Source organism: Haliotis rubra, unplaced genomic scaffold (genome assembly GCF_003918875.1).
Source record: "Haliotis rubra isolate DU_JTF1 unplaced genomic scaffold, ASM391887v1 Scf59, whole genome shotgun sequence".
NCBI lineage: Eukaryota > Metazoa > Mollusca > Gastropoda > Lepetellida > Haliotidae > Haliotis > Haliotis rubra.
The window spans coordinates 2,898,593-2,914,847 of record NW_025767290.1 but is presented as its reverse complement, the minus strand read 5'-3'; the positions used below and the strand labels follow the sequence as shown (position 1 = coordinate 2,914,847).

The 16,255-nt window shown below is 40.5% G+C and overlaps 2 protein-coding genes across 5 annotated transcripts in view; one reads left to right on the top strand and one right to left on the bottom strand.

The window, feature by feature from the left end:
• LOC124254989 overlaps positions 1-2,733 on the bottom strand; it is a 50,699-nt gene extending 47,966 nt beyond the window's left edge. For 3 of the 4 annotated variants that reach the window (XM_046688830.1, XM_046688831.1, XM_046688832.1), the window contains exon 1: positions 2,450-2,733. In XM_046688830.1, the coding sequence (XP_046544786.1) occupies positions 2,450-2,673 (224 nt within the window). In that variant the 5' untranslated portion in view covers positions 2,674-2,733. The remainder of the gene's footprint in view (positions 1-2,449) is intronic. The other variant, XM_046688833.1, reaches the window with a different exon arrangement.
• A 1,459-nt stretch (positions 2,734-4,192) lies between these two features.
• Positions 4,193-15,156, top strand: LOC124255032 (BSD domain-containing protein 1-like). Its single transcript, XM_046688867.1, is given in 10 exon segments — positions 4,193-4,230; positions 4,694-4,754; positions 5,440-5,556; positions 8,318-8,374; positions 8,376-8,477; positions 9,931-10,118; positions 10,655-10,797; positions 11,176-12,015; positions 13,638-13,750; positions 14,291-15,156. Coding segments are annotated over 10 exon segments (1,659 nt in total). The 5' UTR covers positions 4,193-4,219; the 3' UTR covers positions 14,318-15,156.
• The last annotated feature ends 1,099 nt before the right edge of the window (positions 15,157-16,255 follow it).

The window sequence follows — 16,255 nt, the reverse complement described above, 5'->3', positions numbered from 1 at the left end:
TCCTGGTAAACCAATTTACGGGTTAAATGTCGTTTTTTTTAATTGAACTGTCCCTTTTAGTGCATGTAGTATTTTCAACGATTTCTTTCGAAGGTGGAAGTTTCGGTCTGTACACAGTGAGAGAGTCTCCAGATGTGTCGTAAAATGACCAAAACATTTTCTTCAATAATTGATCAGTCTAGCTAATCGATTACTGGAGCAAATATCAGGTATATCTTTGCGTTAGGACACAAGGTGAGCAGTGGAAATAGCAAAGAACTCTGTTGTTACTTTCCAACAACAACAGAAACGACAACGACGATAAAAAAGGACGACGATCAACAGAAACGACGACGACGATAACAACAAACAACAACGACGACAATCGACAGAAACGACGATGATGATAACAACAGCAGAAACGATAACGACATTAACAGCAAATATTAATAACTTAACACTAGAAAAGGGCAACATATTCTAGCTCTCGGGGACGTACACGTTTGTGACGTTATAGAGAGAAATCTGGAAAATGGGTACACCTTAACCGGTCCGGGTGCAATGGATGTAAATCGCAAGGTACATCAGGTAGAGACGGTCGCATACAGGGTGCAAAGGGTCGCACAGAGGGTACATCGGGTGCACAGGTTTGCACAGAGGGTACATCGGATGCACAGGTTTGAACAGAGGGTACATCAGCCCACACGGGGTACATCGGGTGCACAGGTTTGCACAGAGGGTACATCGGATGCACAGGTTTGCACAGAGGGTACATCAGCCCACACGGGGTACATCGGGTGCACAGGTTTGCACAGAGGGTACATCGAGTGCACAGGTTTGCACAGAGGGTACATCAGCCCACACGGGGCACATCGGGTGCACAGGTTTGCACAGAGGGTACATCGGCCCACGCGGGGTACATCGGGTACACAAGCCCCCACACAGGGTACATTGGGTATTAAGGCTCGTACATAGGGTACATCGGGTACACAAACCCCAAACAGGGTACATCGGGTAAACAGGCACGTACATCGGGTACATCGGGTAAAAGGCCACCACACGGGGTACATCGGATGCACGGGCCTGTACACCGGGTACACGTTTAATGATACTGAGTTTATTATCGTGTTTCCGTATAGCCATGACAACAATGACTGTGTTATGAGAGTCATTGTCGAGTCTTTGCAAAGTGACCTTTTAATTGTGTGACACTCGTGAGACGGAAGCAAACTAGGGTCCTATTCTCATCAGAGGATGTCGTTGTTTTAAATATTTCTTAAATACGTAGTTTCACCAGTGTTCTATTTTATGTTCATTTGTTTTCAAATGGTAGCTTGTCCGGAAAGAGCTTAAAAGACATCATTATGCTTCATTTGTTGAAAAAAAACCGTCAGACACAAAAAAACACATTGTTGCACTGTGTTTCTTTATACAAAAAACCCCTTCGGCTCATATAGTCTAGTATGGCAGCTGCATGTGAATAAAATATCTAATCTCCTTACAAAATCCTCATACTTCCCGAATATCCCATGGTTACTCATTCAGCATGGGTATTTTTGCAAGTTGGTCAATTATGACAGTGTTGTGCGATGTAATCTACTTACCCATCTATATTTGGGTACTAGGACCGTTAGACAATAGGCATGAACTTGTGATATTGCATCGATGTAAGAAGCTCATGACAAGCAGTTTCGTGTAAAGTCACCTCGTTTGCATATATTACAGTATATTAGGTTCTATCGGATTGGGGCGGTGGGGTAGCCTAGTGGTTAACGCGTTGGCTCGTCACGCCGAAGACCCGGGTTCGAATCCCCACATGGGTATAATGTGTGAAGCCCATTTCTGGTGTCCCCCGCCGTGATGTTGCTGGAATATTGCTAAAAGCCGCAGGCAGTCAGTCTATCGGATTGCTATATATATATATATACTCGATAACACTGTCGGGTTGACGTGACCTTTGTGATATGCCCCAGGAACATACATCAGGTTACTATCAACAAATCAGCAAGAGTGAGTGAGTGAGTCCGTGAGTGAGTGAGTGAGTGAGTCCGTGAGAGAGGTTTACGATACCAAAATAATTTTGTTTAGCTTTCGTTCTGAAATACATGTGGTCAGAAAAACATATGTCATTGTGCTGGACACAGTATCGTGTCGTATTGACGAGTAATATGGTGAGTAACACAACCATGCCTTGGTGTGTAATTCCATATATTTTTCAAATATGTGAGTAATAATTATACATTGACTAAATAAAGTGTACAATGTTGTGCTACATATATATGTAACAGTTAATAAATACAGATACATCCACACTTGAACTGAATAATATGTGTTAGCTGTGTAGACCAATCAGTGAACTTAATCATTAAAGGGCTCTTGTTTACATGTTTACTTGACAAGTCATTTAGAAAGCACGTAACACTGTGTGTGTAACGCAACTGAGGGGTGAAATGCTTATATGAATGCATACCTCGAATCACTTCCTGGTTTGGTGAGATAGGCCGTCACCCGCTTCAAAGACTGGCAGGTGTCGATTTTAATCAGATCGCCTTGACTGAAGGTTCCGGCATCGTTGAGACTGTATATTCCTTCAGTAACCCGTACAAGAGTCGGAATTTCAGGAACAATGTCACTCAGTTTGCAGGTTTCGGGAGACCAGAGTCGATCGTCGTCGTATTTATCCGAGGCCGCCATCTCGGTGTCTGTTCATAGTTACGTGTGTAGGCACCTCGTAATAGCGCTGTACATAGGCCGCATACCGCTGAAAACTCGATTTGAATACGGGGTGGAGCCACAGTTTAATTGACCAATCAAACTGTGTGTAGATGTTTACACCTCCACCCCCAATGTATGGTGTCGTTCAGTAACAGAATATAGCCTTATATATATATAAACACAGCGTAATACTAGGGGCGACATTGGCTACAGCCAGAAGCCGACGTAAAACTTCAAATCATCATCATCAGGGGCGGTGGGGTAGCCTAGTGGTTAAGGCATCCGCTCGTCACGTCAAAGACCCGGGTTCGATGCCCCACATGGGCACAATGTGTGAAGCCGATTTCTGGTGTCCCCCCGCCGTGATATTGCTGGAATATTGCTAAAAGCGGCGATAAACTGAACTCACTCATTCACAGTGTAATACTATTTATTACATTTCCGTGTGCGAAATACCCATAATGTTGGAAAGCGCACGTTAAATGTCCAAATCATTATCATTTAGTTATTGTACCGTGTGGGAAATACGCAATATATGTCGGTAAGCGCACGTTAAATCTCCAAATCATCATCACCTATTTAATAGACTGTAATCACATAATCGGTAAATATTAGATAATATTGGAAATGTCTGCATATAACGTTTTTGTCGCGATGTTTCCATACGTGAGTGAGAGAGTGAGTTTGAACAGCATCAAAGTATAATCCCAAATATAACAAATGCTGTATTTGACAACTTTCTAAATGGTAAATTGTGTATTTAAATAACATTGTGTACTCCCGCTTTGAACAGGATTCCAGTTACATCATATGGGTGGAATTAAGCATAATAAAGGAGACAGTTTGTGTACATGTGTGTACGTGGTCATTACGAGGGCGGCGTACAAATAGCATCACTCGATTATTCATCCATCCTACCATCCTCTCTCTCTCTCTCTCTCTCTCTCTCACACACACACACACACACGCGCGCGCTGTCACTCTTATTACTGTCTAAAAACTGAAGGAACAGAATGTTATTGGGGAATTTCGATCGTCTTTGTGTCATTACGACAACATATAGAACAAGTATATATGGATGACAACTTCTTATATATTCTAGAGCACGAACCTGTATCGAAACGTCGTGCTGTAGAATAAAAGAAGTTGTCATCCATATATACTTGTTCTATCTGACTTCCAACTTCTAAAAATGCCACTCAAAGAAATTATGACAACAGACTTCGACAATATTTTAATCAGTCGCCTTGCAATGCGCCGTAATGCGGTGCGCTACATCAAATAGACAAGAGCCCAGTCAAATGGATCACGCGCTCGCCTACTAAAAATGGACCCCTGAAAATAACCAATGTAGGAATATTATTATGTTTGTAAGGGAAGTTGATAACAGTCTCCAACAAATATAGGAGGTGCACATTTATGCAACAAACACAATACAACCCAAGGCATTATAAGACATTAAAAGATAATTATTCCGGTATTTATTCACATATCGATTTGGGTTCGAGATTACAAAACAACAAACATGGCTGACAGGTCAGTAGACAGTAAATGGTTGGTAATAAAGGCCGTTTGTAGCGTTGTTGATGAAGAGGTATTATTCTAAGATGGCAGAATGAAATATTAATTATCCTTTAAATGAAATGACTGGTTAATTATGAAAGAGGAGATGTTGCATGTAAGTTAACACGCAGTTGATAAATGTCCCAAAATTGATTACAAATATGTCTACTTGGCCTACATCTTGTAGACTTGGTACTTTCAAAATATGCCAACATGATTCCTACATTCTGACATGACAGTGACAATCACTAAAATATGTTTTGTCGTACTTAAGGTTTGATTTTCTTCAGCGCTGACAGTTATATCTGACACCAGAGAACTGCGCGTAAGCCAACAAATGTTTCAGGTTTCATTGTTTTGCAAACAGCTGATAATTCATTCGATAGACACGATATTTGGGATAGTAGTTTTAAAAAATCTCTTGATGTTTCCACAGCAGCGGAACGAGTGATGGCGGGTCTTGGTGGGGTGGATGGCTGCAGGCTGCCAAGGAAAAGGTTTGCATATGATCATATGTGATCGCTATCTGATTTTGTCGTCATAGTCACATCCATTGTCAATGTTATGAATGTAAACCCTCCATGGTGGTCTTGTCCACTGTCATTACGTTAACAAGTCTGTATGTAGCCAAACCGAAATTGCATATATATATACGATGATAAATATAGTGTTGATTATTTGCTTCGTTTCAGAGGAATAAAAATCATTGTTTAGATGTCTAGATTTAATTGATTGGTTTGAAAACATCAATCAATGATCACATTGTGACCAGTCATGAACAATAATGGAAATTAATAGATTTAGTCAAATCTTTTTCTGTATCTTTTAGTTTCATGACAGTGATGTAAATTACACTGCTTAAACCTCTTACAGTTGCCAAAAATGTAGCTGATGTTTTTACTATGATCTTCAAAGCAAACATTACATATGCTATAAACATGATAAAGTCATTCCTTTTTTGACACTGTCTGTTTCAACACCTCTTACATTCAATTTCATCAACCCAAGTAAATCCATAGCAATAAACTATTCATCATGTCCATGCTATGGCTGCGCCATTTTGTTGAAAACTAAGCAGTCTATTATTTTGTGATCAGTTCCTTTGCTGGATACTGAAACCAATCAAGTTTTGATGAAATCACTTAACTTGATCAGCTCTACTTTCTCTGTGTATGAAATCAGACGACCTCAGCCATGGACTTTGTCAAAAAGGATCTAGCAGAGTTCACATCAACAATGCAAAATGACACAGCTTCTGCTGTCCAGGTCACCAGCTCCACGATTCAAGAAACTCTCAAGGTATATTATTCTTGTTTTGGAAAGAAAAATCCTGATTTAGCATGTACAGTGCCAAAAAAGAATTGATTTACAAATTGTTTCCGAATTCTCTTTACGCCACACTAACCAAATGTTCCATATGCAACACTTATTTCATTAGAACTACTGTATTTCTGTCAGAGATGCGACCGCCTCTGTGGTGTAGTGGTTAGAGCGTCCGCCTGGAGAGCGGAAGGTCGCGGGTTCAATCCCCGACTGCGTCATACCAAAAGACGTTAAAATATGGTACTTGTTGGTCCCTGCCTGGTGCTCGGCATTAATGGGTACAACAAGGACTGGTCGGCCCTGAGTCAGTATAATGTGTCTGAGTGGGGTATTCCTGCTTCACTGCGGCATGGTATCTCAGTGGGCTAGCACTATAAATCCAGCTTCAGTCTGGGCTAGTACAAGAAGATACACATGCATACACGTCGTCATATGAGCGAAATATTCTCAAGCACGACGTAAAACCCAATTTCACCTCACCTCACCTCACCTGTCAGAGATGCATAAAGTACACACATGGAGAAACTAGAATAGTTCTTGCAATCAAGGTGTTGATCAAGACCTTTTCCGAGGCTGTCATAGAGCCCCAAGTCTGCAGTAAATATCAATACAATCTCCTGAAGTGAAATTTAACTTTACACAATTCAAGTCAGTAGAAGTTTTCTTCTTCTTTGAAGTCATTTAGAAGCTGATATTATTAAGAAGAACAAGATTTATGGACTGACAACTTGTTCGTTGCAATAGATGTGACATTTTGGTGTAGATGCTAACACCATTATCGGGCAAGTGATAACAGTTTTGTAGAAGTAATTATGTAACTTTTAACAAGACCATTGAAAAGAAAAGATGATTAAATGAATCATTTTATGGAATGCAATGTTTAATACATCAGAGCGTGTATCATTCTCTTCCCACAGAGGTTGCTTGTCATATCTTCCTACGAACTTCTGTTCTAATACAGCCATATTTCCTGGTTCTCATAAAATCCCCTAGAGCCAACAAATCGTAACATGAATTATCTCCCTTCTTTCTATCCAATCAGAACACATGTTACATCGACTTAGATCCAGCTTGCCTAATGCAAGCAAATGTGTAGCCACAAATATCCCTCCTCTGCCAGGGACTTGTGTTGATGTGACACACAAGGCATTTAATGGCTAGCTTGTTCGTTGTCAACGAGGGCGATGGAGACGCCATTGATCTGCTATTACATGACTGAGTTCTGTCTAGAAGAAACGTTTGCACATCACGCAGGGGAAGAGGTTCTAGTTTTCTCGAAGCATACAGAAATTACCGAGACCTTGGGAATGATCACTTTTGAAACAATGTTGCTGACTGCACAACTAAATCTGATTGCAATAAATCACGAATCCTGAACACTCGCACCATGAAAGGGCCGTATTAGAACAGAGGTTTGTAGGAAGATGTGACAAGTAACCTCTGGGAAGAAAATGAGCATGTACATATGTAATCCACATTTTGAACAAAATAATGGTTGTTTATCCAGTTTGCCTGCCAATGAGACCTATCTCAGAATCCTCCATAAATCCCTGTACTAAATCAGAGAATGTTAACATTCCTTTATTATGTCATGCTACATTAGCTGTGTATTTAATATGTTACATAAGTATTATGGTCAGCTGCATCAGCATGCATTGTTATCAGGGCTAATTATCACACGACACAATTTTGTCCAGAGGTGTTAAGTCAGTTCTAGTCATAATCAGTATGACACAAGTGTTTTCATTCTGATGTCATCAATTGAAAATTGGATTTCTTAACATGCTAAATATTCCTTTTGGCAAGGACACATGGAGGTTTTAAAAGTTTGAGTTAGGGACCGTTCATAATTTATGGCTGGGGGGGATGATGCTTTTAAGGGGGTCACCCATTTTGTTGTGGGGATTGGGGGTCATCAATTTTGTAAACACATATGGGGGTCATCAATTTTGTAAACACATGGGGGCATCAATTTTGTACATAAAAATATGTTTAAAATTATGCTTAGAAATTATGGGAATGGGGGGTCATTGATTTTGTACATGACATGCAGGGGGGTCACTTATTTTGTACATAAATTTTAGGGGGGGACATTCACGTTGTACATGCTTCTCCATAAAAATCATCATCATCCCCCCTAGCCATAAAATATGAATGGTCCCTTAGTGAGTGAATATGGTTTTAGTCTGCTTTTAAGCAATATTCCAGCAATATCAAACTCAAAGCAAGGGATATTGAATCTAGACCAAGATCTTTGGCATGATGAGCAAGCTTCATGCATGACTAAACTATGCCCCTTGGGAAAGGTGATATGCAGAGGTTTGTCAGCACTATATCTATACTCGAGAGGGTCATGCTGATGACTTGCATCCCTTCAGGCTTCTGTCAAGCTGACTTCAAGCTGACTTCAAGCTGACATGCTTTGTTGTAACTGAAACACTGTTGGAAGCAGCATTAGACCTTACTGACTCACTCGGAAGGATTTGCATGATTCAGTGTGTGAAACTTACGCTGGTCCTGTGGTCCCTGGCTAGTAAAATTTCATCAGGACCACTAAATGATAAGTTTGCAGTGGTCCTGGTGCCCAGTGAATTTCTTAAGTAAATTTACAAATGTTATTTGGACCAGTGAAGTACAGACAGGACCACTAATTATTGTCCACTCACTGATCCTGTGGTCTAGTGGGAAATTTTGAAAGGCTTCTTTCCCTGATGATTTGGTTGTGGAACCTTTCTAGGCTGAGAACACTGAGGCAGCCAAGGACAAGATGAAGCAGAGCATCAGTGGCTTCTTCGGAAGGAGTGTCGAGTGCGCTGAAGATTCCTGCTGAGGACAAGGAGGAGCCAGTCAAGCCAAGAGATCGGGGCACAGCTGGCATGTTGTATGACCGCTCAAAGGTAGGACTACTGTACAAGCAGCACTTACAAATTTGGAATTAATAACAAAAACATTGTACACAATTTGAAGTCTTGACTCATGTTATCGTATCCCAATTGCGTAGATCGGTGCTCATGATGTTGATCACTGGATTGTCTGGTACAGCCTCGAATATTTACAGACTGCCGCCATCTAGCTGGAATATTTCTTAGTGCGGCGTTACAAACAAGCAAATCATTATTCGATTATATTTCAAGCGTATTTGGCTCTAACTGATAAGGGGACTTTTTAAAAAGTTTATTCTATGTCTACACCATTTGAGAAACTTCTTATTAGTATATGTGGGGCGGTGGGGTAGCCTAATGGTTAAAGCGTTGGCTCGTCACGCCGAAGACCCGGGGTTCGAATCCCCACATGGGTACAATGTGTGAAGCCCATTTCTGGAGTCCCCCGCCGTGATGTTGATGGAATATTGCTAAAAGTGGCGTAAAACCAAACTCAGTCAGTCAGTATTAGTATGTGTTCATGTGCTTCCACATTGAGTCACATGTAGCACTTTTTCATAAAAGTGACACATATCTATCTTACAATAAGTGAGGTGTGGCAAATCCATGCATTGCTGGCTGTGGCGGACTTTGTGTACAGATGATGCCTGCTTTCTGTCAGTAAGAAAAGATAAGGAAACACCTGCATTGGGTACCAAATTACACATACAGAAACAGAGTATGTGTCATGGTTTTTATCCAGTGTGCAAAATAGCCACTGGCCCGCTAGCCCGTGGCTAGTAAAATTCCAGTCGGCCAGAAAATCTCCACAGTCACTGGCTCGACTGGCTAGTGAGTTTTAATGGGATCATTTGTAAATATATCCCTCTCTCCATATTGTTAAGTTATGATACACTTTTAAATCATGCAACATTTTGCCTGATAAAAATGTTCATCATATTAGCAGCTTAATGATGAAACCTGTGTCTACATTCAAATTTCAGGCTTGTGAATTATTTTGTGGGCTAGTAACTTTCAGGAATAGCTCGCCCTATAGGCTAGCAAAATTTTAAACTATTTCGCACACCATTTTGATCCATGAATATCAGTGACATTGGGTATTTAACATGGCTCTATATTTCAAGCACTTAAGTGGTAGAGTGAGTGAGTTTAGTTTTGCGCCGCTTTTGCAATATAATGGTACAGGGACGCCAGAAATAGGCTTCACATATTGTACCATTGCAGGGAATCGAACCCAGGTCTTCGGCATGATGAGTGAATACTTTAACCACTAGGCTACCCTACATGCCCCTCATGTAGTAGAAAGAAAGAGATTGATTGAATACCCAAAGGAAACTTAGAGTACCCCATGAAGATAACATGTGAGAGAATGTCTCTTGTGTTGAGCACTGTCTGGAGCTTTTATCACATATTCTTTAAATCAAGACTAATTTGATAAACCTATGACCAAATCTGTGACTGATTTCAGGTGCGACTACATGCTGTACAGGTAGATCCGGGCACATACCTGAATGAACCAAGTGGCTCACCCAAGGAGTTCCAGGAATGGCTGAAGACGTTTAATCTGGAAGAGCAGAAAGGAGCAATCTCTGAGCTTCTGGTTGTGAAGGTGGAAGTTCGCGGTCTCTACACAAAACTGGTGAGTTGAAGCAGTAGGTCCAGTTGTGATGACACTTGGGAGTTATATAAGGATTCAGTCAAACACAAAACTATACAAGTGTGTTTCTGTTGTCTTTGTTTTTTTGTTTAGTGCTGCACTCAGCAATACTCAAACAGTATGATGGCAGTCAGTAAACAATCCATTGACTGACAACATGAGCATCGATCTATACACTGGCATGTATCAGCCAAGTCGGTTAGCCTGATCACCCAATCCTGTTGGTCCCTTCTTAGAAGCATGGGTTGCTGAAGACAGTTCTCATCCTGATCACACACTCTTTGGGGGTCTCAGACTTGAATATAGGGGTCGCCATTCTGTCTCTACACCACTGATAAAATACCTTATTCCTTGTGGCTCTTAGATTATTCTCTAAATTGACTGACATGATGATTTGGAGTGTGTGTAACACAAACCATATAATATTTGGTAACAAACTTTTCAGTATGAACTATTTTGCAAGGTCAGGGAGATGCCAGAAAGCATGTGACCCAGATGTGCTCTAACCATATTAATCTGAATTGGGTTAATGCAGGTGCCCTCCCGAGCTGTCCCACTCTGAGTTCTGGCAGCGCTACTTCTACAAGGTGTTCCAGCTCCAGCAGGATGAAGCTCGGAAACAGGCGCTGATGAAGCGAGCAGAGACACCCACAGAAGAGGACAGTCTAGGATGGGAAGGTAGTTTGTCCATGAGATGTTTGTTGTTGTGTTTGTTGTTTAGGGCAACAATCTGCAATATTCCAGCTGTATGATAGCAGCCAGAAATACGTTGAGGTACAGTGGCACGCAGTTAACCACGTCGCTGATACCTACCATCAAGTCATCACTGACGACCAACATAGGTTGCTGGGAGGTGAAGAAGTCCCAAGCAATACCTCTCCTCTCAAGGTTAACAAGTGGTCAGCACTCACTTGGCATCCTTAACCTGACTCCAAACACTTGTTGAGTTGATGTCAACATCCGCAGTCTTCTCATAGTGAGTTTTTTGTATATAGTACTGTCCTTGTTTCCTTTTCTTGGTTTTGTAACTGATATGTGCTGTTTTGATGTCTTTAGATGACTGGAGTGGAGATGAGTGTGATGAGTTTGAAACAGTGACTGCCAAAGAACTGAAGGACATACGACAAGAGGACAGTGTCCGCTCACGTCTTGAACCAGAACCAGAGGTCAAGGACATTTCCAGTACAGAGACAGTGGAATCCAGACTCCAGGCACCTGTTGCTGTGAGTCCACCGGTGAAGAGCGAATCTACTCAAGCTGCAGAACACAAAACATCTGACAATAGGACAGAGGAAAGTGTTTCTTCACAAGGTGTGAATACCCAAAACAACCTTGAGACAGAAGGAAAATCCCGGAAACAAGACAGTGGTGTGTCACCGGTAGATGCCACCAGTCTACAAAAACAAGAGGCTAAAGAGAACAAGGTTTCTGGAAAACCATCCACTGAAAAGGAAGTAAAGGACGTGCCAAGTGTTGAAACTGTAGCCACTGAGCAACGTGATGTTTCTTCTGTTACGACTGAGCAACAGAATGTTTCCTCTGTGACCTCTGACCAACAAGATGTTTCCTCGGTTACATCTGGCCATCATGGTGGAACCACACCTCTTTCATCCAAGTCTCCACAAACAGCAGACCTTCCACAAACCCAGAAACAAGATGATGTTGTGACAGAACAGACCACAGAAAAGCCTTCAGTTCAGGACAACTCTGTTCCTGCTGAGACACATTCACCTCCTTGTGTAGAACTTCCATCCTCCTCCATTGAAGAAGTAGCCAAGGGAGACAACTCAGTTGTGGAAGCAGATGGTGGAGATCTGAAGACGAAGGTGAAAGGAGACTTGGTAGTTGTGGGATCCGACCGGGAGTCACCAACATCAGACTCCAGCGGCAATAAAGGTAGGAACTGTCATATGCCATTTTGTTTGTAGTCCAAATTCAGAACAGGGCTTTTACCATGATGGAAGAAAAAGGGTTAACTGTTGGAGAGATATATCAAGGGTTAATGTGTCAGCTATCATGAGTTTGAATCCTGGATGGGATTCAACCCATCAAAAGTACTAGAATCTGTACTTTACTAAGAAAGTGTAATCCCAAATATAACATATGTTACATTTGACCACTTTCTAAATGGCATTGTGTAGTCATATCATTAGTTTAGCTTAGACATTACAACATGCTTATTTCAAACTTATGTCTAAATATCCATGCCCCGTGAAAGATGGAAATGTTCTGAGGATGACAGTCAGTAACCAACGATGTGTGGCGAAATTCATCATGATGACACAATCCTGGTGTGTGCATAGCAATTTCTCTGGTTCCGTAGGTGTTATGTTATCGTCAAGACAAACAATTTTCTTGAAGCATAATAGCATGTTTAGACAAGCTGTAAAATCCTTCCTTCCATTATGATGGTAATCCATCACAAAACATTTTCAAAACACACTCTTGGTTAGTATTTTAGGACAGTAGTCACTGCAGGCAAATGGAACCACGTTGAACTGTGTCAGAGAGGTCACTAGGGTCACAAGCACTTATGTATTTGGAACCAAATTGTCTCATGAATACCTGCATACCTCTCTTGTAAAACTTGATATTTCTTCAAAAGTTCAGTGTGAAAGCATGAAAAGAGGCAAAATGATTGTTCACAAAATTGGGAATAGAAAAGGGTTGTCATGACATTGAACTAATAAAAACATTAAACGAGGGAGCAACTAAAATAATATTCCTCATGGTCGTTTTGGTGAAAAGTGAACCTTTTTTTATATAAAGAACCTGCTTATTTTGTAGCTAAGTTTTGAGTATATATGCCTGGAAAATAAGATCACAGTATGTTTGTCACCATGGTTACAAGCTTGGGGCTATGTTATGACTGTATGAAGCAAGGTATCAGTTGAAAGGGTAGAAATCTGTTTTGTCTGAAAATGTATTCAGAAGTTTTTAAGAATGGCTTTTTGTATCATGTGTACATGATATATGTAGTAGTTAAGAGTCAGTCCTGCCCCACAACGAAGCACATGTGATGCATGTGCTCTCACCTTAGGCAAGTGAGTTTGTTCACATTGCCTCTGTTCACCCAGCAGAAAAATGGGTACCCGGTGGGATAAAGTCTTATGATTATAACCTCTAGCGCCTAACGGGCAGCTTGGGTTATCCGGGGTAATAAGAATCAGATTCTGATTAAGCGCCGCGAGCAATCACTTGGTGTTTGGAGACTGTGCGCTATAGAAGATGACTTATTATTATTAGTAGTATTATGTGTATCTGTGTATATAAGTATTACGGACTAACGAAACTTTCTTTTGATTTTTACACTCTGTAGTGGTTATGTGTCTTTTTGATTGACGTTTAACTATCCTTTCTTTCATTCAGTGATGTCATGATTATGTTGTGAACTATTAGTTTTATTTTGACTTTCTTTGCTTCATTTTGGTTTTTGATTTTGTTTCTCTCCCTGCATGCATGTTGATGTTGTGTCTTTGTTGCCATGGTTACAACAGACTACCTGCGATTGGTTCCAGAACCAAGTGTAGATGATGATTGGGAGCAGGACTTTGATGTGGAGTTGACAGAGGAAGACTTGAAGGCTGCCGAAGCCATTGCCAAAAAAAGAGGTTCCAATGCGGATGCGGGGGTAAGTAGATTTCCAGAAATATGGCAGTGTGATCAAGCAAAAATATGTTAGACTGTCACCTAACCATGTATTCCTTTAATAATTTCCTTATGTTTATAACCTAAACACTCCAGAATCTGATCCTACTTGCAGTGACAAATACAGTCAAACACCACCTTATCTAAGTTGGGAGGGGAGGTGGGGTAGCCTAGTGGTTAAGGCGTTTGCTCGTCATGCTGAAGACCCGGGTTTTATTCCCCACATGGGTGTCCCCACCGTGATATTGCAGCAATATTGCTAAAAGTGGCGTAAAACCATACTCACTCACTCATTGACTAAGTTGGCTGCAGCTGTATTAAATCTTATAGATATACAAGGTTCAATACAACTGCAAAACTATGACTGAATAACTGCACGTTCAACTCATCAAAGTCCAACACAACAGTGTTTGGCTGTAGGATGTTTCTTCTATGATGAAGCTTGTAGCTTAAATGGATTATGTTTCATGGGATTTACATTAAGCAATGCTGTGTGATTGAAAGTGTGATCTCTTCCTTTCAGGATGATGACTGGGAGAGCTGGGAGTAGACCCACAGATCAACTTCTGTGATGTGAGCAGTGTTCATTCTAGTTGCTAACAGTATGGGGCCAAATTGGGACAATAGAAAAACAAGTCAAAGAAAGACAACAACTGTCTGTTGAACTTGCCTTCAGTCTGAGATGATGCTCGACCACCAGCAACAGCAGCACCAGCACCAGCACCAGCAGCAGCAGCTACATATTTTTCAATAAATTTTATGTTATTCTACATGGGTGTTATAATGGCAAAGAGCTTTATAATTCTTGCTTGACCATTCTATAGATCGAGCAGAGCCACCATGCTATGCTCTTGGATGAACACTGATGTATATAGAGAGTGTTTGAACCTGAAAGCTTTCTCTCAGCTGTTGGGCAGGGACAGGTGTGGTTGTATATACTGAAAGGTCTGCATCTTAAGCTTGCTGTGATACAAGCTGATACAGGTGGTACAGCAATGGTACAGAATGGGGCAACAACTCAACTATCATCTTTTCTGTTTGATGACACTGAGCGGTGTTGTATGTTGTTGAAAAAATCGACTTATCATCTAAACTGTTTAATGTAGCAGGGAAACAACATTGTTCATATTGTCAAAGATATTCAGTGATAACACTGTCATGGTGGTATGTGTTTAATGTCTAAAATAAAAGAATGTGTTCTAAGTTGTCAGGAAATGAATGTTGCGGTCTAAGATACACATGTTCTCTGTCCCGTGAAGAAGGTACTATTACAGTGTGACTCTAAAGAGGAAACAACCATAAATGGAAACAGTCATAAGATTCAAGAAAAGACCTTTTAGATTGATATTCTGATTTAGCCAGCCAGGCCCAGCCCACTAGAAATGAAAAGATGAATAGAAATAAGAACTGCTAAATAGTGTATTTCTTTACCTGCCAAATGCAAACTTATCTGTTTATTACAGTAAAATATTCCAGTACTGTAGACTACATATACAACGCATGCCCTTATAACAAACTGGCAGATATAACGAACTGTCTCTTTGGTCCCTTCAGCTTCGTTCCTATTTGTCTCGAAATGCATAAAAAAAACAATGGTTATAACAAATTAATTGTTCATTTTAAGTGAAGTTTACTATATGTCAAAATGCAAGAGATATTAAAACAAGATTCATGAAATGCTAGATCCTTACTACATGTATTTGGAAGATGAAAATATTTTATAAATTCTATTTTTTTCACCTAATGAATAGGACTTTCAAAGAAATACATGTAAACCTAATAAGTATAAATAGTTTTCATTTTGATACGTACCATGATAAAATCATTCTTTATGATGTGTATTGTTCACAGATTGTCTTGCAAATCACATAGTCTACAACCTGATAGTGTTTCAGAGCTTTATCTCATGTAGTTCATTATGCTGGTCAGTTGGTCCTGGTGTTAGGATTTGGGGGGTATCTATTCTCACTTAGAGACCGTTCATAATTTATGACTAGGGGGTGATGATGATTTTTATGGAGAAGCATGTACAATGTGAATGACCCCCCTAACATTATTTACAAAATACGTGACCCCCCTGCATGTCATGTACAAAATCAATGTCTTCCCCCCCTTCCCATAATTTCTAAGCATAATTTCAAACATAATTTTATGTACAAAATTGCTGACCCCTTAAAATGATCATTTTACTCTTTCTCTCCCCTCAAAAAAAAAAGTGCCATAAATTATGAACGCTCCCCTTAATAGAGATATAATTCCCTGGACAACTGAGGATGATCTGTATATTTGTTTATCATCTCATCCCTATCTGAACCTTCCATGGTAGAGGCAGCCTGTACTTTAACACAATTGAGGTTATATATTTACCATGGCAACCAATCTCAATCTTATCTCAGCTGTCCTGTATATTCACAGGGGTTTGACGACATCATAAGATGAATCATCTGTATTATGATCACATGATCAGAGGGATATCCATGTGTGCTTT